This window comes from Lontra canadensis, unplaced genomic scaffold, assembly GCF_010015895.1.
Source record: "Lontra canadensis isolate GAN:19392208 unplaced genomic scaffold, GSC_riverotter_1.0 scaffold116, whole genome shotgun sequence".
Taxonomy (NCBI): Eukaryota; Metazoa; Chordata; class Mammalia; order Carnivora; family Mustelidae; genus Lontra; species Lontra canadensis.
This window is the reverse complement of record NW_022631110.1, coordinates 5,064,900-5,089,064: the sequence shown is the minus strand read 5'-3', so window position 1 is coordinate 5,089,064 and position 24,165 is coordinate 5,064,900. Positions and strand designations below refer to the sequence as shown.

At 37.6% G+C, this 24,165-nt stretch overlaps 1 protein-coding gene across 5 annotated transcripts in view; it reads right to left on the bottom strand.

The window, feature by feature from the left end:
• Positions 1-14,696, bottom strand: part of CNKSR2 (connector enhancer of kinase suppressor of Ras 2) — a 279,802-nt gene extending 265,106 nt beyond the window's left edge. For 4 of the 5 annotated variants that reach the window (XM_032840740.1, XM_032840741.1, XM_032840742.1 and 1 more), the window contains exon 1: positions 14,323-14,496. In XM_032840740.1, the coding sequence (XP_032696631.1) occupies positions 14,323-14,386 (64 nt within the window). In that variant the 5' untranslated portion in view covers positions 14,387-14,496. Of the gene's footprint in view, positions 1-14,322 lie in introns of all 5 variants that reach the window. The other variant, XM_032840743.1, reaches the window with a different exon arrangement.
• Between the last annotated feature and the right edge of the window lie 9,469 nt (positions 14,697-24,165).

The window sequence follows — 24,165 nt, the reverse complement described above, 5'->3', positions numbered from 1 at the left end:
GGGGAGATTTTCTTTCTTTCCTCATTTCTTTATTTATTCAGACATTTATTTACATCAGTAGGGATTCATGGATATTAATTTTATGTATTGAGCTATAATCCAATACTACTTTTGTTCCTCAAACTGTTGCAGTTTTAGCCATTGAGAGCTGTTTCAGAATGACTCCTAAGTCTTTTGCATGCTGTCATCATTGTGATTTTTGAGTACTTCCTTACTTTCTGGTACTACAAGATGCTCCAGGCTCATCTTAAATATTCTGTCCCTATCCCTAGAGGTATCCCATTTCTCTGAAAAGCTGTGGTTCCTTTCCACATGACTATAAAATACTCTATAGGAATTATAGAGTCTAGCTTGTACCATTTCCCCTAATATTCATTTTTATTGCAGTGTCTATCGTTTCATCTGTTCGTCCATCTTCTTGTACTTCTATGGAACAACTTCTGAACTTACTGCTTCTCTTAAATCCAGATATGCTCATTATAAGCAGGAAAAAATATCAATTAGTTTCTCCTGGCATAGTCATATTGAGTACCTACATATAAAGACCTATTTTATTTTTACAAATTATTTTTTCCTTTTTATTACAATATGGTCATTTCATTACAATATGTTCATTATGGTGAATTTTTAAAAATTATGTTAGTAGGCAGGCTTTATTATCTATGAGTTTTATTTCAGGAGACATTACATAAGGTACATACAAAGAGTACTTGGTCCTAAAGAAATGACGCAGGGGAAAAAGAATAAGGTAGACTACAATATGTGGACTTTACTTGGACCCTGACTTGAGAAAAAAAACTATAAAAATGTTTATGATATTTATAAAACCAGAAATTTGAACCACTAGATATTTACTGATATAAAGAAATAAATTTTGGTGTGATAATCATGTTATTCATTTGAGGGTACACAATGTCTATATTTTTAAATCCTTACTTTTCAGAAATACATACCAGCCTTAATTTTTTGTGATCTCATTATTGGTGCATCACTAAGGAGAAAAATGTCATTAGATCTCAAGGTATTGTTCTGCTATAATTACTTCTTGTCACAAATATAAGAATAAAGTGACAAAGCAGCCTCATGTAAAAAAAAGTCCCGCAATTAGTAGCCATTTCCTTTAAACATTAAATTAAATACATTTTAAAATGAATGCAGATGGAGATTCACGGTGTTAATTATATTTAAAACTCTGTCTCTATCAGACTGCTTATTAAAAGTCTATCTCTATCAGAGTGCTTATTAACACAGAATGTCAATAATTATTTCAAGGAAAGTGATAAAATTCTCAAAACATTCTCAAACAAAGTTAATTTTAATTCATATGGATTTTAAAAGATAATGAGCACTTTGGAAAAATGTTTTGTGTAATCAAATGGACAATAATACTAAGGCAACTTTAAAAGAGCTGGTAATTACCACAGTTCAGTTTTTTTGCCTATTATTGTGGGTATTGTGATAGCTTTCATAAAGAATGAGAAGTATCAAATCATTCCCTCCACAAAGAACAATGTAAGTTGTTTTCCCTTATTTTAAAACTTCCAGTCTAAAGCAAACTCACCTCAATTGCATTAAAGAAAAACAAGGAGAAATAAGAAATACCATTTTTGTGGGTTTTTTTTCTGAAAGAATCCAACTTCTAAGTTCCTAAATACATGCTAGAATATCTATTTTATATATACATGCAAAACCATGTGTATCATTTTAAAATATAATGTAGAAGGAATTTTACCTTTAATTACTACTTTATAAGTTCAATGGATCAAACATCTCTAGCTGAACTTGACCACTCCGTATTTTGCATTGACTTCACAATAGTTTTTGACTGATTATGATTAAATTTTCTTTAACACTTAAATCCTTTTGTGATTCACTATGCTATCATATCATATCATAATCTGGTCTAAGATAAAGGAGTTTCCAAACAAAACAAAACAATTTGGGAGGAAAAATTACCATCTAGTAGGTAGGTAAGAATTTCAAAGCTGTAGGCATGCACTGAATAAAGTCTGCTGTTCAAAGAAACACTAACAAAATGCAGATAGCAATGCTAACCACTGCTAAGTAAAGCTAAACAAAAGAACAGAAGCCGTTATTTGTAATATAATATAAAGCCATTTATGAACATCTATTATCAGACACCATGTATTTTTATTAACATTCCTTTTAGAGCAAAACATCCAGCACTGGGTTTGTAGTAGCAGTGGTCTCAAGTAGATCTTTTGTTTAGGTCTAGACTCAGCAGAGGTGAGACTCAAACTCCTGAGGTTCACATCAAAATAGGAAAGTGTCACCAAGACCATAATTATATGTGGCATCTTTGTCATTGGTGTAAGCACTATTCTGAGTGGAAACAGCTCAACACACACAAACCCACCCACTCACCCCCCCCCACCCCCCCCCCCCCCCAGAGGCCAAAAGGACCCAAGAACCATAGTCCACCTTACCACATACTACAGAAGGTAGGTCTGGTGGAGTGAACATCCACATCTTTGAAATTATTTCCATGATTCCTCTCATTTCATATCTACCTCTGATAGAACGGCAAGGTAGAAATATTATATGTTTTGTAACCAGTTAGAAATCTATTCAAATTCTGCTTCGTCTATTTTTTATTACTTTTTCAAAATATTTATTGAACACCTCCTAAATAAATTTTTGGGTATACAGAATAAGTCATTCAATGTTTCTAAGCAAAACTGTCTTCATTTGTAAAGCAGTGATAATTCTGATCTTTCAGGGGTAGGATAGGCATAAGATAATGCAGAGAAAGCACCCACCACAGTACATGGTAAGTACTCAATAAATATTATCTATTAGTAGTTGTGCCTTTGAAGCTTGCCAACAGAATGCAAATCCATTCCTTAATTTTAAAAAAGCTAGCATTTACCATGCACTTAGTATGTACCAGGCATTGTTTTAAGTATACCACAACCCTATGAGGTAGGTAATACCATCACCCCTATTTTACAAAAATGAAAAAATCTGGCAAGTTACTTAAATTCTCCCTCAAAAATCACAGAGCTAGGAAGTAATAGAGTCTGGATATAACTAAGCCAGACATCTGATTCCAAAGTACTCTTTACTATAACCTATTTGGTGCCAATTTTTACAGGGTAGAAAATTTAGGAAACGTTTTAGAAGTGTGGTATGGAAGTGCTGAATCACTATATGGTACACCTGAAACTAATATTACACTGTACGTTAACTAACTGGAATTAAATTAAAAACTTAAAAAAATAGAAGTCAAGTCTGAAGATAATTATGTACAATCCTGAATTGTGTTCTTCACCTACCAAAGTGTAAATCCAATTCAACAGAGAAGAGTTGAGGTCCAACCTAATTCCATCACTGAACAGCTGTACAATCTCTGTTGAGCAGCTTAACTTCTCTGCACCTTACCTGTAAAAGGGTGTCAATAACAGTTCCTTATCTTAAGGATTACTACCAATAATAGACCTTCCTAACTTTGACAAATGAAGGGAAGAACCAAGCTATATCACAGAAAGTTTACAAAAATATTCCTGAACCCCCCCTCCAAAAAACCATGATTCAAAGTATGCAGAAATTCTAACTAAAAATGAACTCACTTCTAGCTAGTGTATTTTCAGTACGGAAATGGCTCCTGGCAGAGTACAGTACTTGAAAACACCATATCCTCCGGGGTCAAACAATTTGTTTCCAACCTTGTTTATATTATTAGATCGATCAGCAAACCCTTCCTTCATATATTGAGTAAACTTCAATAAAAACCTAATGTAATTATCACAAATCCCAAGTAAGATCTGAACTAACATGTTTTTACCATAAATATACTTAAAGAATTATATCTGGAGACAGATTAGAAAGAAAAATTATCTACTCTTCAGCATTTCATAGAAAGCTTCTCTCTGTGTGTGACAATTCGACATCAAACTGAACACCTTGCATCTGATAGCTAGAAGGCAAAGGAACAGTCTTTTAGGTAAGAAAAGCTCTGCCACTGATTTAAAGCAACAGTGATGTCAACAGGAACTGCCCCAAGACTCACCACGGCACTACTATGGAGGGAAATCAGGAAGGAGCAACTAACCCTGCCTTGCACATTGGTTCTTTCCCACACTGAACTCAGAATCCACATAGGTTCTGGCAAGTGGGAAGGGAAACCAGCAACTGGACTACATGTCTGTTTTGAGCTCCATTAACAGAAACTGCAACATTTTCTCATTTATATGTCTTTAACAGCTCAGTGGTTTGTTTTGAAAGCTTACAAATGAATTACATGAAATTAAAATATGAATTTTATGCTCAGCCAGGAAAAACATCACAACCCCCCAGGACTATTAAACATTTTGAAAATAATGTGGATGGTTGAAAAATAATAGTATATGAAATAAACTCCCATGTATACATGAAACACACCAAAATTATAATAAGAATTCAGCTAATGTTGAACTTAACCATTCAGCATAATTACTTATGGCCATCATTTTAAGGTTTTTATTAATAAGTCACATTATAAGTCTAACAACCAGCTAGAAAATAGATTCTTTCATAATCTTTGGTAAACAAGTTTAAAAAAGTAAAATCCAGGATCGACACCAGCCTTCCATTGATTTGTTGTGGATATTATTTGAGAAAACATGTTGCAAGCCCATTTTAAAAATAGGAGATGTAGCTGAAACAAAATAAAAAATCCAAACAAACAAACAAAGGAAGGATATTGGGCAACACTTTTAAAGCAACTAACAATGTGGTTTCTTCTTATCTATTACCTTATTAGAAAACTTTCCAACCTACCTAATCGGACTAATTTCCAGGAACATTAATGTCAAGTAAATACAAAAGAGATATGTAGGTTGAGGTATCTGGGTGGTTCAGTTGGCTAAACACCTGACTCCTGATTTTGACTCAGGTCTTGATGTCAGGGTTGTGAGATGAGCCCAGGTAGGGCTCTGTGCTCAGTGTGGAGCCTGCTTGAGATCTTCTCTCCCTCTCACTCTGCCCCTCCTTTCTCTCTCTCCCTCTCTTTAAAAAAAGGAGAGAGATAAGTGTGTAATACTTGATATCAATGATGCAAATTTTTAAAAACATTTTTATTATTGAAGTATAATTGACATAATAGTTTCAGGTGTACAATATAATGATTCAAAAATTGTATACCTTATGTAATGCTCACCATTATAATTGTAGTCACTATCTATCACCATAAAATGTTATTACAATATTATTGACTTCATTCCTTATGTTGCACTTTTCATCTCCATGACTTATTTTATAACTATAAGTTTGTACCTATTAATCCCCATCAGCTATTTTGATCATCCCCCATCCCCCACAACAATCACCAGTTTGTTCTCTGTATTTGAGTCTGTGCGCTTTTGTTTGCTCTTTTGTTTTTTAGATTCCACATGTAAGTGAAATCATGATATTTGTATTTCTCTGTATGACTTATTTCACTTAATGGAATATTCTCTAGGTCTATTCACATTACCATAAATGGAAAAAGTTCATTCTTTTTTTATAGCTGAGTAATATTACTGTTTATGTCTGTGTGTATCACATCTCCTTTATACATTCATCTATTGGTGGGCACTTAGATTGCATCCATATCTTGGATATTGTAAATAATGCCACAATAAACATTGGTGCATACATATCTTTTCAAATCAGTATTTTTGTTTTCTTTGGATAAACACTCAGTAGTGGATATAACTATGTTTTGACCTTGGCAAACTATAATACATTAGTATCATTGTGAATTTTGTTTCATTTAATAAATCTTGGTTTTTAAAACAATTTTATGTTGTGATAGTCAACAGATGAACATAGAAAATTAAAACAGCAGGTACCATGCTTAGTAAAATTTAAGATTCAATAAATTTATGTAAATACCCATAACCCCTTCTTCCCTGAAATTGCCAAGAGTATGATTAAGTTAATGAAAACTTTTATTAGAATGAATGATTGTAATTTAAATTGAAATCAAACAAATTAAATACATCTTTAAAGTCTAAAAAATTCTATCATATTGAATAGTTACTTGTAGTTTAAATCAGGGCACAATTGCAACCATTGTTTTATAGTACTAGCTAGAAAGATTAAGTCTGAAGGTGTTTTATTAAAAGTTAACAGCTCTGCACAAAGCTAAGTTAAAGTCTTAAAAATTTTGCTTATTCTGATTTATACTGTAACTACTGTAAATTTATGGGGAGGGACTTGTTTTATTAGAAAAATCTATTACTTGTTACTTGATTATCCAGTAACATGTTATTAACAAAAGAATCCATATGAGTATTTAAAAATTACACTGCACAATAACTCACTACATAGGTTCTTAATGAGTGCCCTTAAAAATTAGTCCAAATTTGTATTTACTTTAAAAAATTAAAATTTATTTTTCAGTATCAGGAGAGATGGAAAATCATGTAAGAAATGCTGATTTAAGATGCATTTTTAAGTATCTTAATTTTATTCCTATTAGTAAAAATATAAATTCAACATTAATTATAATACAGATAATAGTTATTATTAAATTAAAAGGCAATTTTTCCATTTTATCATCAAAATTAACAAGCAAAGGGTATTTTCTTTTCACTACAGAAAAAAGCATTTTAATTCCTTACATGGGTTTTTTTCTTTTATAAGAGGAGAAAAAAAAATTTTTTTAAAGAGGGAGAGAGCACAAGCAGGAGGAGCAGCAGGCAGAGCAGGCAGAGGGAGAAGGAAGCTCCCTCCTGAGCAAAAAGTCCAATGTGGGACTTGATTCCAGGACCCTGGGATCATGACCTGAGCCAAAGGCAGATGCTTAACCAAATGAACCACCCAGGTGTCCCTGTAAGAGGAGAAATTTAAGACATTTTATTATTTTCACTCTACTACTCATTCCAAAATACATAGAGTTCTTTTAAACCACTGAAATGAAGAAACAATTAGAAAATCTGTATGAAAAAAATAAATTCTTAAGAGATCTGTTTTAATTTTTTAAGTAATGTTTGCCTACTGTGTTGGCCTATTAATAATACAACATCAGCAAATAATATTTATAGCTTAAACACAGAAGTGTTATAGATATACTGCAATTATTCACATTTCTTAATGAAAGGAATCTAAACCATGATTTAGATCACTGAATTGACTAGAGCGATACGACTATGAATTAGCGCAACCCCACTTCTACTTCTAATATATTCTGGCAAACAATATACAACTTGGCACCAAAGTATCCATTAGAGCATTATAAGGGACTTTACATGCATTTTCATTTAGGAAAGCAAATTTGCTGAAGGACCAGGAATTTGTGATATTTAGGTATTCCTTCCCTCAACAAGTATTTCTTGAGTGCCTACTTTTCACCAGATACTTTCTTATGCCTTGTTATGTAAATTAGATGAGGTCCCTGTCCTCAACAAATAACCATAGAAATTAATGTAAAAATAAAACTGGCATAAGGAATGAGGTTGTAAATGGTACCTGGAGAGTATACAAGTGAGGATTTGATGTGACCTGGAGAATGGAGAAGGCTTTTCTGAGGCAAAGAGGGGAGGCTTGAGATATGGGTGAGTAGGACTTAACTGGGTGAAGAAAAGAGGCAAGGGAAACGGTATTTAGTACAAAGGTTCAGTGGTAGGCAAAAGAGATTGAAAGGCCATTAGTTAGTGCTAGGAATAAGGCTTATTTCAAAAGGAGTAGCCAAATCTTCAGTGGTCTTAAAAGCCATGTTAAGGGTTTTTATCTTTATCCTAAAAACAATGAGAAACCACTGAATTTTTTAAGTTGATGGGGGTGAGAGGAGAGAGGAGAGGATAGGAGGAGAAATATTCTTGAGAAATTTATGCTGACTATAGGTTTATGGTTCCAAAAAAAAAAAAAAACCAAAAAAAAAAAAACAAAAACAAAAAACACAACCCCCCCCCAAAATGCCAAAACCAAAACCAAACCAAACCAAAACAAAAACCAACCAACAAACACAAAAATGCTATAATTATCATGACCTTGACTGAAAAGATAATATTTTGTCCTTTGCAATATGAGAACAGGAGGAAGTAAACTACATTAATTTTACCGTTTCTAAAACCAAAGCAGCACTCCTCAGATTGTTCCACTGATGCAACCACAATTGCTGAACGAAATTTACTCATAACCCTGGAAGGTCTGGGAAATGCTCCTTGAAACAGCTTGCTCCAAGCCTAGAATTCCTGTTAAGCCTCTGGTATCATCTTTAAAATCATGCCAATTTTGCTTTCTACACCATGAATTTAATATCCAGGTTTGTTTTAATACAAAAACAATGTTTTACAATACTTAACAAAAATCAAGTCTTTGTCTTCTTTTGATCATTTAGCTCCCACAACAACAGAAACATTCCATTTTGGGGAACACAAGCCTATGCTATGCATAAAAACTGTGAATTCACTCACTGACTGTTATTCAACACAATGATCTTGTAGTGAAGACTACATTTGCTTTCCTTTAGCAAGACACTGAACTATGACAAAATCTTAAAAATAAAAAGCTAAGGGTACATTTTTAAAAAAATTACTTATTCTCCCTTCCCTCTTTTAAAGTACAAATGATCCACCCTTCTAGTACTCTTTATAGAAACTAATCCTTCATCTTTCACAATAAACCCTATGCATTGAGGTGCTGTTGGGAAGTCACATGGAAAGCTAAAAGTCATTAAGAACAAATTTAAGTCCCACTCTGCTATACATGAAAATGATAATTTATCACGGTTTTAAGAACAACAGCAATAACTTAAAAGCTTATCTTCATTCTTCATATAAGAATTTGGATGAGTAAAATTCTAAATATCCAACATAATGTTAATGATGTAATTAATCTTCAAAATAACTCACTTTAACATTATTTCCAAATCATTCCTGAGAAACAGATTTGAAACAGCTGTACTAATTCAATACACATTCTTTGTGGGCTTATTTTTGGCAGCCAAAGTTTTATAATGTGATATTTATTTAAACTCAGGACATGATGAGAGTTTTATTGTCTTTGTGAAATGCAGATTTGTTCTTGTACTTTTGTGCCACCTACTCATGGCTCCTCCTTCACTTTCCCTCCACTGCCCACCTCTCTCCTTCAACCAGACAAACCTAGACACAATTGTTCGGGTTAATTACTCCATCTCAATTCCAAAGTCTCTTGCTGTGCCTTTATTTAGACTACATCCATCTTAGAATATGTCTTAGTTAAATAGTATAAAAAGTTGCTAAAATCCCACCTTCCCCATGGATTCCTGATTAAAAACATCATCTTGTCTTTCCACTGGTGCTTGTATACACAATGCAAACATTTTTTAAATTTAGCAAATGTTCTAGTTGGCACCTGTCTCTGTTTTGGCTTAAGTTTCTCAATGTCACTGCCATCCCTTACAGAGACTAATTTCCCCAAAGCAGAGAATAATTTATTTAAAACAATCCATTAAAACCCCTTCCATGTAGAAATAAAGAGTAAATAATCTCTAAATACCAGAATGTATCTACATAAATAGACTCTTTTTTCCTAATCTGCACAAATCATGAGTGTTACCTTAAGGAGTAAAGGTTAATGACAGTATAAATAAAATGATGTTTCCTGTGAACTAAACTCTACATACAGAAAAGGTAAATTTCTTCTTTGTGTGAAATGACAAGTATTGAGTTTCAAAAAATGTCAAATGGAGAGTAAGTGATTGTTGGTGACTATCTAGTCATACTGCAATTGAGGAAAAAACCAGTTTTTCAAAAGCAACAGGACTAGTTTATAATGCAGGCTTCTCAAGTTTCTGCCAGAAAAATTTTTCCTCTGTCTCTATCTCAAGACAGTTTAAACTCAAAAATTTGACATTTTCCTTCATCTTAGTAAAATATATTTCAACCTCAAACTCTAGGTCCTATGAGGGGTAAAACTATTAGAGATCACCATGCTTGTCAAAATTTCTGTATCTTATCAGATACATTCTTAATTGTAGCATTTAACTTTTATAATAAATAGACCTTATTTCATCACTACATATCCCTCTTTTGTAGGGTTGTATGCAAAGTGAAGGTTTTATCTTTGTTTTTAATACCCAAAATAATTTTCTGTCCTCAAGATGGCTGAGTCATCAGGATAGAAAGTGGAAGTCAGTGATGGTTTTCAAAGAAAAAGGTTTATAATAAAAAGAAAAGAACAGAGCAGTTAATTGTGGGATGGTTTGAAAAAAAAAAATTATCTTAAAAATTTAGATTTTAGGGGCACCTGGGTGGCTCAGTGGGTTAAAGCCTCTGCTTTCGGCTCAGGTCATGATACCAGGGTCCTGGGATGGAGCCCCGCATTGGGCTCTCTGCTCAGCAGGGAGCCTGTTTCGCCCCTCTCTCTCTGCCTGCCTCTCTGCCTACTTGTGATCTCTCTCTCTCTCTGTGTCAAATAAATAAATAAAGTCTTTAAAAAAAAATTTAGATTTTAGGACTCATACTGTAAGAGTAGAAAGAGCTAAGTCACAGAGACTATAAGAGAAGACCAGCAAAGCAGGGCCTGTTGGTTGACTCTGAAAACAATAATTCATTTTATTTGATCAGGGAAGGGATTAAAGATCACTGGAAAAAAATGTCATGAAGGGAGTTAGCTGCAGAAAATAACTTTATCTTAGTCATATGGATATTTTGGAGGAGTTTCAAAGTTGGAAAAAGTGTGAGAAGAAAACTAGAATTATTTGGTGTGACAAAGACAAGGAAAATTAATACTGAAATTAGTAATAGGGGCCTGAAGTGTTCAGATGTTTTTGCTATATTTCGGTGGGCAAAAAAGTAAACTCAAACAACTATAGATTACAAAGTATTTCTATAAGCCCTGCAAGTGAATAGGTAAGAGCTGAGATATGATATATTTTAGAGTAATAAACTGAGCAAAAATTAGAAACCGTTATTGGCCTACTTTTCTACCTACAGCTTTCTCTACTAAAGGCTTCCCTTTTACTCTAAAAAGGTTTACATTTTATAATTTTGTCAAAACTACAAGAGGATTGAATTCAATTTTCTACTGAAAAAAGGTTTCAAATGTTAAATGATGCATATCTGATTTTCTCAAAAAATATTTTTATAAAATTAATTTTGAAGTTCTTTATTTCCAAATAGTCTGAAGTACTATGAAGATATCTGGAAGGTAACTGCTTATTTTACTGACTCATGAGGAGTTCATATATTTACTGGAACTAACACTGACACTGTGTCACATTAATTTTTGATTGTTAGAAGAAAATTCAGTGAGTATCGGATTTTACAAATAGTAGAGTTGGTGGTGATAGAAAAAAATGCAAGTGTTTCCTTATATCTTTACTAATAATTAATAAAGAAATTTAATATTTGCCTCCCTCAAATACATTTTAATAAAAAAGATCAAAATGAATTGCAATGTATAAATGGCCCTTCAGAAACAATTTTGAATATATGTTACCAAAGCTTAATAATCTCATCAGTTTTTTTTCCCCTTCATCTCCTCTGATGAGTTTCTATACCACTTATCTAAATTGTCTGGAAACATAAATATATGGCGGTGTAATTTTTATATGCTTAATGTCTCCTTTTCTGTTTAGTGAAGAGAAAAACACCCTAGAAAGAGCATAAAGCATATACCTTACGAAATAGTTATAACTATTTGTGATTGTGACTAGCTGAAAGCATATGCTATATACTTTAAATGTTAAGGATGATGAAACTGTCACATTAGGAGCATGGTTTGAAGAACTCCCACAATGTTGCAGTTGTTCAAAAGTCTCGTTCATTCTTTATTACTGCCTTTATAATACTATACATTATACAACACCAAAGGAAGTTTGGCCATTCTAAAGCTACAGCCTAAATTAGTTGACTTTTAAACATTACTGCATCTGAGGAAAGGGTGAAAAGCTTTTTTGTTTTTTTTTTTTTTTAATGTGTTTACTTGTAAAGTTTATTTGGGGAAAAGAGTAGGGAGGAAAAATTAAGATAACAGTATAATTACAAGCTGAGGAAATGTTCATTTCGTCCAGCTCTTCTTTAAAATCTTGTTTTCTGTTATTATCTTAAATCAAATTTATATGAAGATTATAGACATTTCAGCAGTAAGCAGTTTGGGACTTGAAATATAATGACATCAGTTTTTCTCTTCTAGTCTAATGTGTACAGAAATATACAAATTCTAGCTTGGCTAGTGGCCTCATCTTTCCCAATAGCTCTAAAATGAATCACTAACAGATATGAAAATAAGTTAATCAACTTACATATAACAATCATTTAAAATCACAGCTAACAATGTTAGTCCAACTTCAAAGATGCTGCATTTTAGGCTGGAGAGATTTTTAAAGGGCTGGAGAGATTTTTAAAAGGACTACTGTGCTGGAAATCTAATAATGTGTGTCAGAATATGTATGTCATATGTTCTACTTGCTTCAGTCGACCTAAACTGTAGAGAAAGAAGAAACTGCAAAATTATACTGGGAGGGTGGAGGTGAAGAAGATGGAGTATGCATCACTGGCTACAAACCTCATGGGAATCTGTGAAGGTAATCAGACTTGCATGGAGCCAAGATACCTTTCTATTGAGTATTTCAGTAACAGACTCAAACCAAAGTAACCTTTTAGGCAAATTCAAAGAAAGGGTTTTAATTAGGCATTCTTGCTTCTTGCGCACCGCCTGGCTCTTTCTTCCATGACTGAGAAAGAGAGAAGACAGATGTTTGTTTCCGACATTCCAAAGGGCTCGGGGGTTGGTGGGAATCTAAGAGAGCGTAATTTCAATAGCAAATATGAAAAGAAGAAACAGAAAAGATGAGCCAATGCAGGACTTTGTCTTAGTCATGGCACCCATGGCACCTTAGCACAACGCACCACACACGGAGGGAGTTGATAATTAATTCTGCTTAATTCAATACACTCTCATGTGTACTGTGTTTTGCAGTTACGAAGCACTTTTCACATATTAGAAAAGAAAAAAACTAATTAAATGAGAAATAATGGGGCAAGTAAGGGAATAAAAGGAAAGCAAATGTATAAAGAAAAATCCATAAGAATAAGCAAGAGGCCGAAAATGTTCGGAAAAGGAGGAAACGAGATTGAGTCTCTCTCTGTCCCTTTTAATCACTTCCAATCACCCACCTTTCGTTCTAAAGCACCTGGAGCTTAGAAAGTCTGCCAGCTAAGCAAGCCCCCAAAAGGGGCTCCCTCGTCTTCGCAACACGCATTTTCACAAATGATAAGCCTTTGGCTCCTGACTAATCTACCTACAGTTTGTGCTTAGGAATAACCACAAGCAAAGCTCTAACATCTCCCAAGTGTGGCCAGGAACCCTTTATTTCATCCCATCCATCCCTGTCAGCATTCCGCAAATTTTCGGAATCTTGGTGATGGGGGGAGGCAGTGGTCAGGGGGTGAGGGGAATCCTCTACAAGCCCCTTAACTCAGACAACAGAGGGAGATAGTGAGGCAGGAAAACCCAGGGACTAAAGAAAAAGCCCACGTTTGCGGCTAGGAGGGCGAGTGTCTACAACTGTGGTTATGAGAAATTGCCAGGGAAAAAAACGGGCGAGTCTTCAAGATGGAAGAAATGAGGGGGCACTTGAATGCGCATCACCTTACACCTGGCGTCAAGCCCCCAATAAAAAGCCATGAGGTCCAAAGCCTCAACCCGTGAGAAGAAAAAGAGGCAAAGGACGTGGGGAGTCGAGGGGCAGGGGTTTGCGCAGGAAGGAGCCCGCAGATCCCAGCGCGGATGCTGTCCCAGGGGAAGCATGTTTTCCTCTCTCCCAAAGTAGCGCATCCCCCGAGCATCTTCAGCCTAGACTGGAGGAGTTCCCCCGATCCAAACCTGAGCAGCCGCGTCCTGACCCCATTATATCGGCTTAAAAGTTGTAGGGAGAGTTGGCGCTGGAAAAGGCACCTGGCAGGGGCGGCCACCGAGGGGGCGTTAGGTTTCCCAGGAACAAAGGGGCCCGGGAAGGAATAAGCAAAGGAGCAGGTCCCTGGGGGCTCCTCCCTGAGGGGAGAGACAAGGGTCGTCACGTCCTCCCGGCCTAGGAGCGCCTTGAGGAGCGGGGAGGAGGCGAGATGTACTGGGATTCCGCGGCCCGCCTTCTAACCCTATCCGATAGCGCCGGCACCCCCCGCTCTCTCCGCGCCCCTCTCTAGCTGGGGAGCCACCACTGAAGACAATAGGAGATCGGGATTCCGAGCCCCCGCCTGCCCCGGAGGACCCTAGCCTCTCCCCAGCGCACCACGATCAGCCAGTGGAAGCCCCGATAGCGGGCTCAGCCGCGGTAGGCGCCCCTTCCCTCTCGCGCACCGGTACCCCGGCGCCCCAGGACCGCCTCGTCCTCCGCACAGCGGGCATTACCTTTCATCCAGTCCACTACTTGACTCGGAGACCATTTGCTCACGGGTTCCATGATCAGAGCCATGGGCACGGGGTCGCTACCGCGCCGGGCGCGGAGATCAGACACAAAACGAACTCGGTAGCCCGAGCCGCCCTCAGGTGCGGTCCCTTGCTGGCCGCTGCCTCGCTGGGCGGGTGGCGAGAAGAGGGCTTTTGTGTGTCGGGTATCGCGGCTGCAATGTGTCTTAGCAAACGGCGGACAGCAGCGGCGGGAGCGGCGACGGGGAGAGAAACGCTCTGGGGTCGCGGCTCTGTGCGGACTCTCTGCTCGCTCCCCGAAGAGGCGGCTGCGGCTGTTGCTCCGCCACTCCGCTCCGGTCTCCGTCCCTCCAGGGCTTCAGTTCACGGCTTGCACTGCCGAGGGTCGAGGCTCTGAGAAAAGGAGCATCCGCCGCACGTCCGCAACCAACTTGCCCGCTCGCCTCGCGCGCGGGAGTGAAGCCCGGGGCACCTCAAGCTGCCCGGCGGAAATGACGAGGGGCCTCCTGCCACCCAAAATATCTCTCCGCAGCCCTCGGGTGCGGGGCGCGCGCGCCACAAGCCCCCCGCCCGCTCGCTGCCGCGCGGTCCCGCCCCTGGGGCCGACGGCAGGCGCGCGAGGCGCGTGCGCGTGCGCGCTCCAGCACGAGGCCCGAGCCCGGGGTCTGCCTGTCAGTCAGGCAGGTGCGAGCGGTTCACAGAATCGCGTTCCCGCCCGGCGAGCCGCCCCGGGGTAGAGGCGCGCTAGGAGCGCGTGCGCAGCGGTGTCGGCGTGAGTCCCTGCTCCGGGGTCAATCAGTCATTTGCCCGCGGCTCCGAGGGGCCTCTGAGCGGACGTGGCGGCTGCGGGACGAGCCGTCCACCAGTTGAACGCAGAATGCTCAGGCTGCTGAGGAGGTACCTGTGGCCCCGTCGTCAAGGGGAGGGGGACACCGCCGAGCGCGGGGGTTACAGCGAGAGCCTGGGCTTTCCTCGCTCACGCCCTCCCCGCGGCTGAGTGGGCTTCCGAGGTGATTCCCGAGCCCCGTGCACGCCTGCGGAGACGGGGGCGTGGAATGCCGCGGACGGGAACCGGCTCCGCCAGACGGAAACGCAGCGATGACGAGGCAGGAGGGCCGGTGCTGTCAGACCGCCCCTGGTGGTGCCCGGGGCCTGGGAAGTCAGGCGTGGAGCCTGGAACCTGCAAGTGCTGGTCGTAGTGATACCGAGACAGGTTCGGCCCCACATGCCTTTTGAAGGGCTCAGTGTCGGGTTTTCGGCCAACTCCGCAAAGCCGATTGTGCCCAGTACCTATTTTACGGGATGTCCTTTTGTTTTCAGATAATCTTATATAAGAACTGAGGGGTAACACGGATTTAAAATAAGTGACAAATTGTAGACACGATCCTTCAAAACTCACGGTCTTCAGAAATCTTACAGAGGCTACTGTGCAACCTTTAGTAAAAACAGTTTGCCTAATGAAGCTTCACTTTAAACGACAAATAATCCTAGAAAGTATAGATGCAAACTCTCTACCACCATTAAAGATGTTTTCTCTTTGTCATTCTTAAATAGCCCCGTTGAGTAAAAGAGAAACTCATTTTATTTTTATAACCATTTCAAGAATGTCAATTGGTTTTGCCAGTTTCTGCAGTGACCTATTTTCTCTAGTTCTATTGCATGAGCTGCAGAATTGCCACTTTTCTCAACTGACTTAAGTTGATATCCAGCCCCCACCACACCTAAAAATAACTAAAATCACAGTAGTTAAAATATTTTGATGTTTTCAGGCTTGCGATACAAACCAAGTAAAACTTAAGATGGCCTGTCTGTATGCTTGTTTATTTTTCTAATAATCCAAACTTAAAAGTACATGGGAAGAAATTTAGGTTATCCAGACAAATCTAGGTTCAGAGGGTACAGGTACAGCACCTTCCATTCACAATCCAGATCGTGGTTGTGATTTACGGTTGTTTTTTCTTAGCTAATCAGGTGTGAGAGACATTTTGGAGTGCTTGCCCACTACATTCCAATGGAGTCTCAGAACATTGCAACAGTATTTTCTAGAAAAGTTAATTTTTAGCATCAGTAATTTATATATAGAATAGTTTTATGTTCAGAAATGGAGTGGATGCAACCCCACTGTGAGTCATTAGAGGTTACAGTCATAGGGAGATGTTAAAAGTAATTTTATCAATGAGGCACCTGGGTGGCTCAGTTGTTAAGTCTCTCCTTTTGGCTCAGGTCAGGATCCAAGGACCCTTGGATAGAGCACCCCATGGAGCCCCGCAACAGGCTCCATGCTTCAGAAGCCTGCTTCTCCCTCTCCCACTCACCCTGCTTGTGTTCCCTCTCTCACTTTGTCTCTCTCTGTCAAATAAATAAATAAAATCTTTAAATATAGTAATTTTATCAGAATAATACTGCTAATAATAACTGAACATTTAATGAGCAATGTGCAAGTATGTTACATACATTTTATCCTCGAAACAGCTCTGTCATTAGCCACATTTTACAGATGAGAAAACCTTGGCTTTCACATTCACTTCCTCTTCCCAGAACCTATTACACATTGTTCAATAAATGTTGAATAAACTAACAAGTAAGGCTTAAAGAGGGTAAGTAATTTGAGGTCATGACATATGATTGTAATACCAAGTTAAGGTGATTTTAGAATATGACCTTTTAAGAATAGTAAGAAGATTTATATCATAAAATTAACAGTACTTTGAAAGGGGAAGGTCCATTGAATGTTAACCGAATGTGTCTCATCAGAAAGTTAACTACAAAGGAATCTGGCAGTCACCTTAAGTGTTCCTAACCAGCAACTGTGAGAATGTAGGAAGTGACCAAATTTGGCTGAGACACCAAACTGCATATTCTGACTGGGCTTGCATGACAAGCAAATGGACTATATATTACAAGCAAGTTTAGAGTGAGATATTGTTTGCATAATGAATAAAATATCAATCAAAACAAACACCAAAGATCAGGATACAGTAAAATTAAAAAGATACATATTTCATGAAAAGGTTGGTGTGAAAAAAAGATGAAGGAGAAAGATCCCAGGGAGAGGGGATTTTAAAGAAGTCCCTACATCGAACTAAGTTGTACATATTCTCCTATTTATGTTGCAGTAAGGAATTTATTTAGTCTAATCACCTGAGATAACTAAAATAATTCTAAGAACTAAGAATGATGGAGTCAAAATGTTGGTGTGGACTTAGACTATCTTAGAGTTCACCAAGGCCTTAGGTATTTTTCCTAAGTTCTCTTTGAGGTTTCCCTTATAAAAGATGCAAAAAATAAAAAAAATTGACAATGTAATAGGCACTCATTATTTCATTTAATTAGTTCAGAGCATAACTGGCTATTCACTCAAATATCCCTAATAGAGAAGAAAAAGGATTAAATCATCATTGCCTTCTCCCTTTCATTCTTAACTCCAAATGACTCAGCTAAATCTTCCCTACAATTTTCTTTCCACAACCTTTCAGATAAACTAGGTTTTATATTCTTCTGCCTATTGTTCAAAATGTTAATGTCTTGCCCTATGTTTGTAAGTATAATATAACATGATTACATACAAACTGTGTGGCAGCTTAACTTTGCCTTCTCTTAATGTACAACACAATTCCAAAGATGATGGGAAAAGGTATGTTTCATAAAATATACATCAAAATATAATGTAAATGGCATACGTACTTCAAGAGCTTAGATATAAAAGCAGAACTGATCCTTTGGAAAAAAACTTGGATTCTTTTTGGAAGCAGAGAGAGGGTAAATACTAAGTTAATTAAATTAATTAGAAACCTAAAACTTGTGAGTTGTTTGCAACCATATCCAAACAGATAATTTTAAATACCCCTTTAATCCAATTGTTATAGTTTTGCCTTTTTTTATTCTTCTTCCTCTAGGTTTCAATAAAAACTTAAAATCTCTTAACCAAAATATTTTCAGTTAAGATTTTATAGTATATGTAATGAGTCTAAGTACTTGAGATGTGGAATTTACAAAGGTCCTCTGACTGGAATCTAGGTGATTAATGGTTCTAACTCCTAGGGTTTGAGTCAGATAGGGAGGAAGCCTTCCAGTGGAAGGATCTTCAAGACTTTGTCTCTTTGGGGTCATAGACAGGAGTAAATAATGTGAATGTTTCTTCTGGAGCTAAAAGCTGAATATCTCTAACCTCCACATTTTCCAACCTAGGTTATTTTATAGGGGCCTTAACTGTCACTTCCCATGTCTTTTACTAAGAAGCTAGATCTGAGTCAGACCGCAGACTGCCATGCCAGACATATTTTAATGTTTTTAATTATTTAACATTTAGACAAAATGTCTTGTAGAGCCCTTTCTGGTGATTTTCCCAGATTACTTAGATTGTGTTTTGCTATAGCTATCTGTTTAATTTTTAGATTTTTTTAATGAGTAATATTTTATCATAAATTAATTTTTTCCTCTTATCTTTCATTTTTGAATGATGAGTGAGAAGTGACAACACAGAGAGAATAAGTATGAGGGTAGTCCATATTCTAAAACACAGGAAAGGATAGGGGCCCTCTTTTTTTCACTTAGTTTTGCCCAGACCTTTACCTGTAATTTCAAAAGTTAGGTGTACTATGCTGGCACAAGTTGTATACCTTGATCAGAAAAATTAGCTAGGCAATTCTGATAAGACTGGCAGTGATAAAACAAAATGCAAGGTATTCTCAAGAACAGTGTATGAAATGTGCTCCAAAGAAGGCTTTGCAAAATTTCTGGAACAATGTTTTCTTTTCTTTCTTTCTTTCTTTTTTTTTTTTTTTTTTGCAGTGCAATTCAACTAACAGCTTTGAGTAAAGAACCAAAGCCTCTAATACAACTAACCACCAGATAACAATCTATCCATGCCTACAATAGTCAGAGAATCACGTAGAAAGAGACCTTTAAATGTAAATGGGGCCATAAGCCTGCTGCTCTGGGCCAAACCTCCCTTTAGATTATCAGGGAGAAGCACCCAGAGACTATAATTAAATTAGTAGAATTCTTTCTTTGCTGTTCTGCCTCTAGGGTAAACTGTATTAAATCAAGCCATGTCCTTTGCAGACCAAGATTCACAGCAATCATCTCCTGGTAAAGAAAAAGGCTTGAGTTGAGGTTATCCTGATAGGGTTTTTTAAGGACTCTTTCCAGGTTTTCGCTGCTATACTAATCACAGTCTAATAAAAATCCCAGATCCCACCTAGATTAGGAAACCTAGGGTTTTTTTATTTTTTTAACACATTGAGCCCTAGCCCATCAGGGAATTTTCTGGTCTACTTTGGAGGCATTAATTAAGAACATATAAAAGTATTCAACAAAAATTTTTTGAACACTACCAATATGCTGGCCTAAGTTGTATCCTTTGATCAAAAAAATTAGTTTGGTTCCATGCATGCAGAGATAACCCAAGATGCTCATAGACTGGTAGAGGGAGCAGAAACATTCACTGTTAATTTAATAGGATAATGTAATAAGTGCAATGAGACATGTGCCCAGTACTATGTGCAGAGGAGTACCTAACTACTGAGGTAAAGACTGTTTGGGCAAGATAATGACTATTGTAGGTCTAAAGTATGGCAGCCAAACAAATGTAGAAAAGACTTACAGCTAAGACAGTGTGTACAAAGTTACAGAGCACCATGTAGAGGTACCTGGAAGGGTAAATTTGAAAAGCAAAGCAGGCAGTGACAGTACATAGAGTGGGAGGGGTAGAAAATAGCCAGATCAGGGAAAAAATTAAACTAAAATATAACTTAAAAAGTTAGAGCCATTTAAGAATTTTCAGGAATGGACTCCCCATATTTATATATTTATGTTTTATATTGACTGGTAGCCATTGAAAGCATAGATTTGAGAGGGACAGTATGGGGGGAGGTTAAATTTGGAGGATGTGGAATAGATGTCTTGGGACAGAAATAGAATAGTAGAGGTGGGGATGGAGAGAAAGAGGTAGATTTAATAAATATTCAGAGCTTGGTAATTGATTAGAAATAAGAGGTTAGGAAAAAAGCAATATCAAAAATGACTCTCAAGATTCTAGCTTGGGTGACTGAATAATTATTTCTTCCCCATCTAAAATAAAATAGAAGCAGCAGTTTTGGGAGGCAGAAGTAATCTGGAATATTAGTTTTTTATTGGACATTCTAAACATGAGAGTCTGTGGACAGCCAAAAAGGGATTTCCAGTAGGCAGTTTCTGCGTTCACATATACTAATGTGAAACTCATTTTGAACTGTCGATAAAGATTTTGAGAGTCACTACTAAAAGGAGAACATGAATGAGATTAGGGATAGTATGAGATGCCCATGGAGGAGGCCCGCAGAAGAAAAAGAAAAATCAGTGAATTATGAAAAGAACCAAGAGAATGCAGTGATATGGTAGCCCAGTGAGAAAAATTTCAAGTAGAAAGGCATGGAAAACTGTGGGAAGTGCAAAAATGATGTTGTTCCAGTAAGAATTGAGAAGAATCTGGTGGTTTTGTGAGTTTGGATATCCTTCATGGCCTTATTAAGTTCTGTGGAGGAACTAGATGTCAGAAGTGGGGGGCGTGATATTATAGGGCATTAACTTTTCATGAGTCAATTTTTCTTCTATCCTTCCTAATAGCCCACCTATGTGTGTATCTTACTCAGATGGCAATGAATGGTAATGATTTTCCAATTTACCACCATCACTTGCATTACTCTTTTCTAATGATATCCTGGACGCTAACAATGATCCCTACCTTATGTGATTATATTTTTGCCACTTATAGAATGATAGCACCTTTTAAACTAGGCTAGCTTTGAAATCCTTCTCTCATAAGATTGTAGAATAGTTTTGCCATGGCATTCTGGTGATTTTGCACCTCTCTACACAGGCCGTGTAGACAAGGCTCAACCTTAATATGACACATGTCTTGTCAGAATGCCCTGTGATCTTCCCTGGAACATGGCAACACAGTCTTGTAAAGAACTATCCCAAGTCCATTTCTCATTTGCTATCCTAGTTCCAGTGAAGCATCAGCTTCAGGTACAGCTTCAAACTAAACAATTGTTCAGCTCTCGTTTGGAGTTTGCTCCCTGATGATGGAGCAACCCACCACTTGTGTCATCTATCATTTGGCCTCTCACGTTTGGGATCATCCTGGAACTAGGGGCATGTGGAGTTGAGACCCTGCTGATCTTGCATTGCTGTCTGTGTAAATAATAAATTATCTAAATCCATTTGGGGTTGTTTTCACCTTACCAGCTAAATCTATGGAAGTGTGTTAAGCCATCCTAGCAGCTGCCACCATGCTGCTGCTTAGGTACTACTTGACCACTTGGCACAAATCTGATCTAGGAAGTCCATAAATACTCCCCAAAGAGTGAGCTCTGCTGAACCTCTGCCTGGATAAACTAGGCCAGTCCAGCTCTGGCCTAGTAAATCAGCAGCAGCAGCAGGAGTGGCAGCAGCACTACCACCTCAATTTCAAACTGGAAGAGATTGCATTTTTCCTAATTATTGGGGCTCTGCAAGTTAACCCCATAATTAATAAAAACTCTGTATTAATGTTGCAGGATAAAAACAAATCCCTGATATAAGTCCTTTCTTCTGAGCTTTGACATTATTTTTTACAAAACACCTAGATTTTAGAATTCCTTCATATGTTAGGTCCATTTTTCTCTGAACACTTAGCAGTCTTACTTGCTAGTGGCAAATATGAACCAGCAAATTTAGTGTTGGATAAGTTCAGAGGTCCTCTTTGTAGGTTAACTGGTACATCCCAATAGACTATTTTTTTTAAATATAAAAAGTGTTTACAAAAGAAGACAAATTATTTAATCCTTGGTAAATAACTGACAGACTACAGATGATTAAAGATGGGGAGTGGGAAAGGAAGATTGCTTTCTTTCTCCATAGATTTTATCTATGGAGATTTTTTCTGAAATGGGTTTTGTTTACTTCTAGGAAAATTGACATATTAAGGATGCTTATACCGAGGGGAACAGATCACTTGTTTTCAGTGACCAGGAACTGTATCCAGAAAGAAAAGCATGTAAGTTTGTTATTATTTTTGACATTTTCTTGATTTTGAAAGGAAACTTGGTAAATTTGGTGATCTAGGTAATCTAAGGAATGAAAATATTTTGATTTCTTTAGTTTTTCTTCAGCACTGTTTCAAATACTTTGTAGCTCAATGAAAGCTATCATTTATTGATTTTTCAAAAAGGGCATCTACTCTGTATATGCCCTATGCTAAGCAGTATTACAAAAATGAGTAAAACATGGTTGCTGTCTTTAAATCCTATAAACCAAAGCATGCCAATAGATTTTTTTTTAATATAATGTAGCTAGCTAAGTGACAGAGACATGCAAAAGTATTTTGGGTATATTCCACCATATGGAAATATGAATGCATACCAAATGAATAAATAAAGAAGCATCTTTCTAGATTATAAGATGGCATTGTAATATACTGTTGTACATTGTATAATGGGCTAAGCACCATGGGTAGATTAGTGAATATAATGGATATGGCTCCTGACCCTATAGAGTTACAACATAGTGGGAAATGTACAATATACTAATAAAGAAACAAAATATGTATGTATATGTATTATATATATATATAAATGTGTAAATGCAAATCATGAAAAGTACTGATATGAAATGTACAGGTGTAGTGATAGAGAATTGTTGGGGTGAGGGAGAGAGGAAGTTCCTTAAGGTTATCAGAGAAGGCTTCTCTGACTAGTTGATTTTTAGGCACAACCTTTAGAAGAATACAAGCTTGGGCACCTGGATGGCTTAGTCAGTTGAGTGTCTGACTCTTGATTCTGGCTCAGGTCAAGATCTCAGGGTCATGAGATTGAGCCCTGCATGGGGCTCTGCACTGAGCTCAGTCTGCTGGAGAGTCTCTCCTTCTCACTCTGCCCACTCAGGCTCTATCCCTCTCTTAAATAAATGAATGAATGAATGAATGAATAAATAAATAAATACATACATACATACATACATAAATACATACAATCTTTTGGGATAAAGAACACAAGAAGCCAAAAATCAGAAATAACTCATTCAAGGGAGAAGTAAAATCATGTGTGATGTCCCTTTGGCAATAAAGAGTTTGAGGTGATTGAAGAGCAGAAAGGAAATCAGAATGACTGAAACTTAGTGACTGGGCAAAGGCTGAAAAGAGGCTGGAGAAATAGGATGGAATTGGAGAACAAAGGATCTTATAAGTCTATGTGTTAAGTAGCTTGGAGTGCAGTGAAAAGCCATTAACACTTGTAAGGAGGTCAGAAACATGACCTGATTTATATTTATAAATTAAGGAGAGGGGCTTCTTTTTCCAGAAAGGTCAAGTAGTGGTACCTTTCCTTATTCCTCCCACTAAATACAACTAAGAACCCTGGACATTATATATAAAACCAACAGAACAAGGCTTTGAAAGAAAGAGAAGAAAGCAAACCAGCACAAGAACTCAGACCCAAGGAATGACATGCTGGTGAGTTCTCTGTTTTTTAAATTTTTGGCTCATATATCACAGAGCTGAAGAAACTGGCACCCTGCAAACATGAGAGGCATGGACAAAAAGGTCCCAAGAAGAGCCTGCTCTCTAGGTAAGTGATCAGGAAAGAGGCAGCCTCACAAGGTAGAAAACACTGAGATAATAACCACTCTGCTAGCCAAATAAACATAAAAAACTGTAACTGCACCCACTCTTATTCCAGCAAAGGCAAAGTAAGGAGCTAAGACTTCTACTTTGCTAGGCTATAGCAGGGCATTCCAGTATTCCTCCTGCAGTGGTGTCAGAGAAGGCCAAGTGGGAACTGAGGCACTCATCCTTGTCAGGCAGTA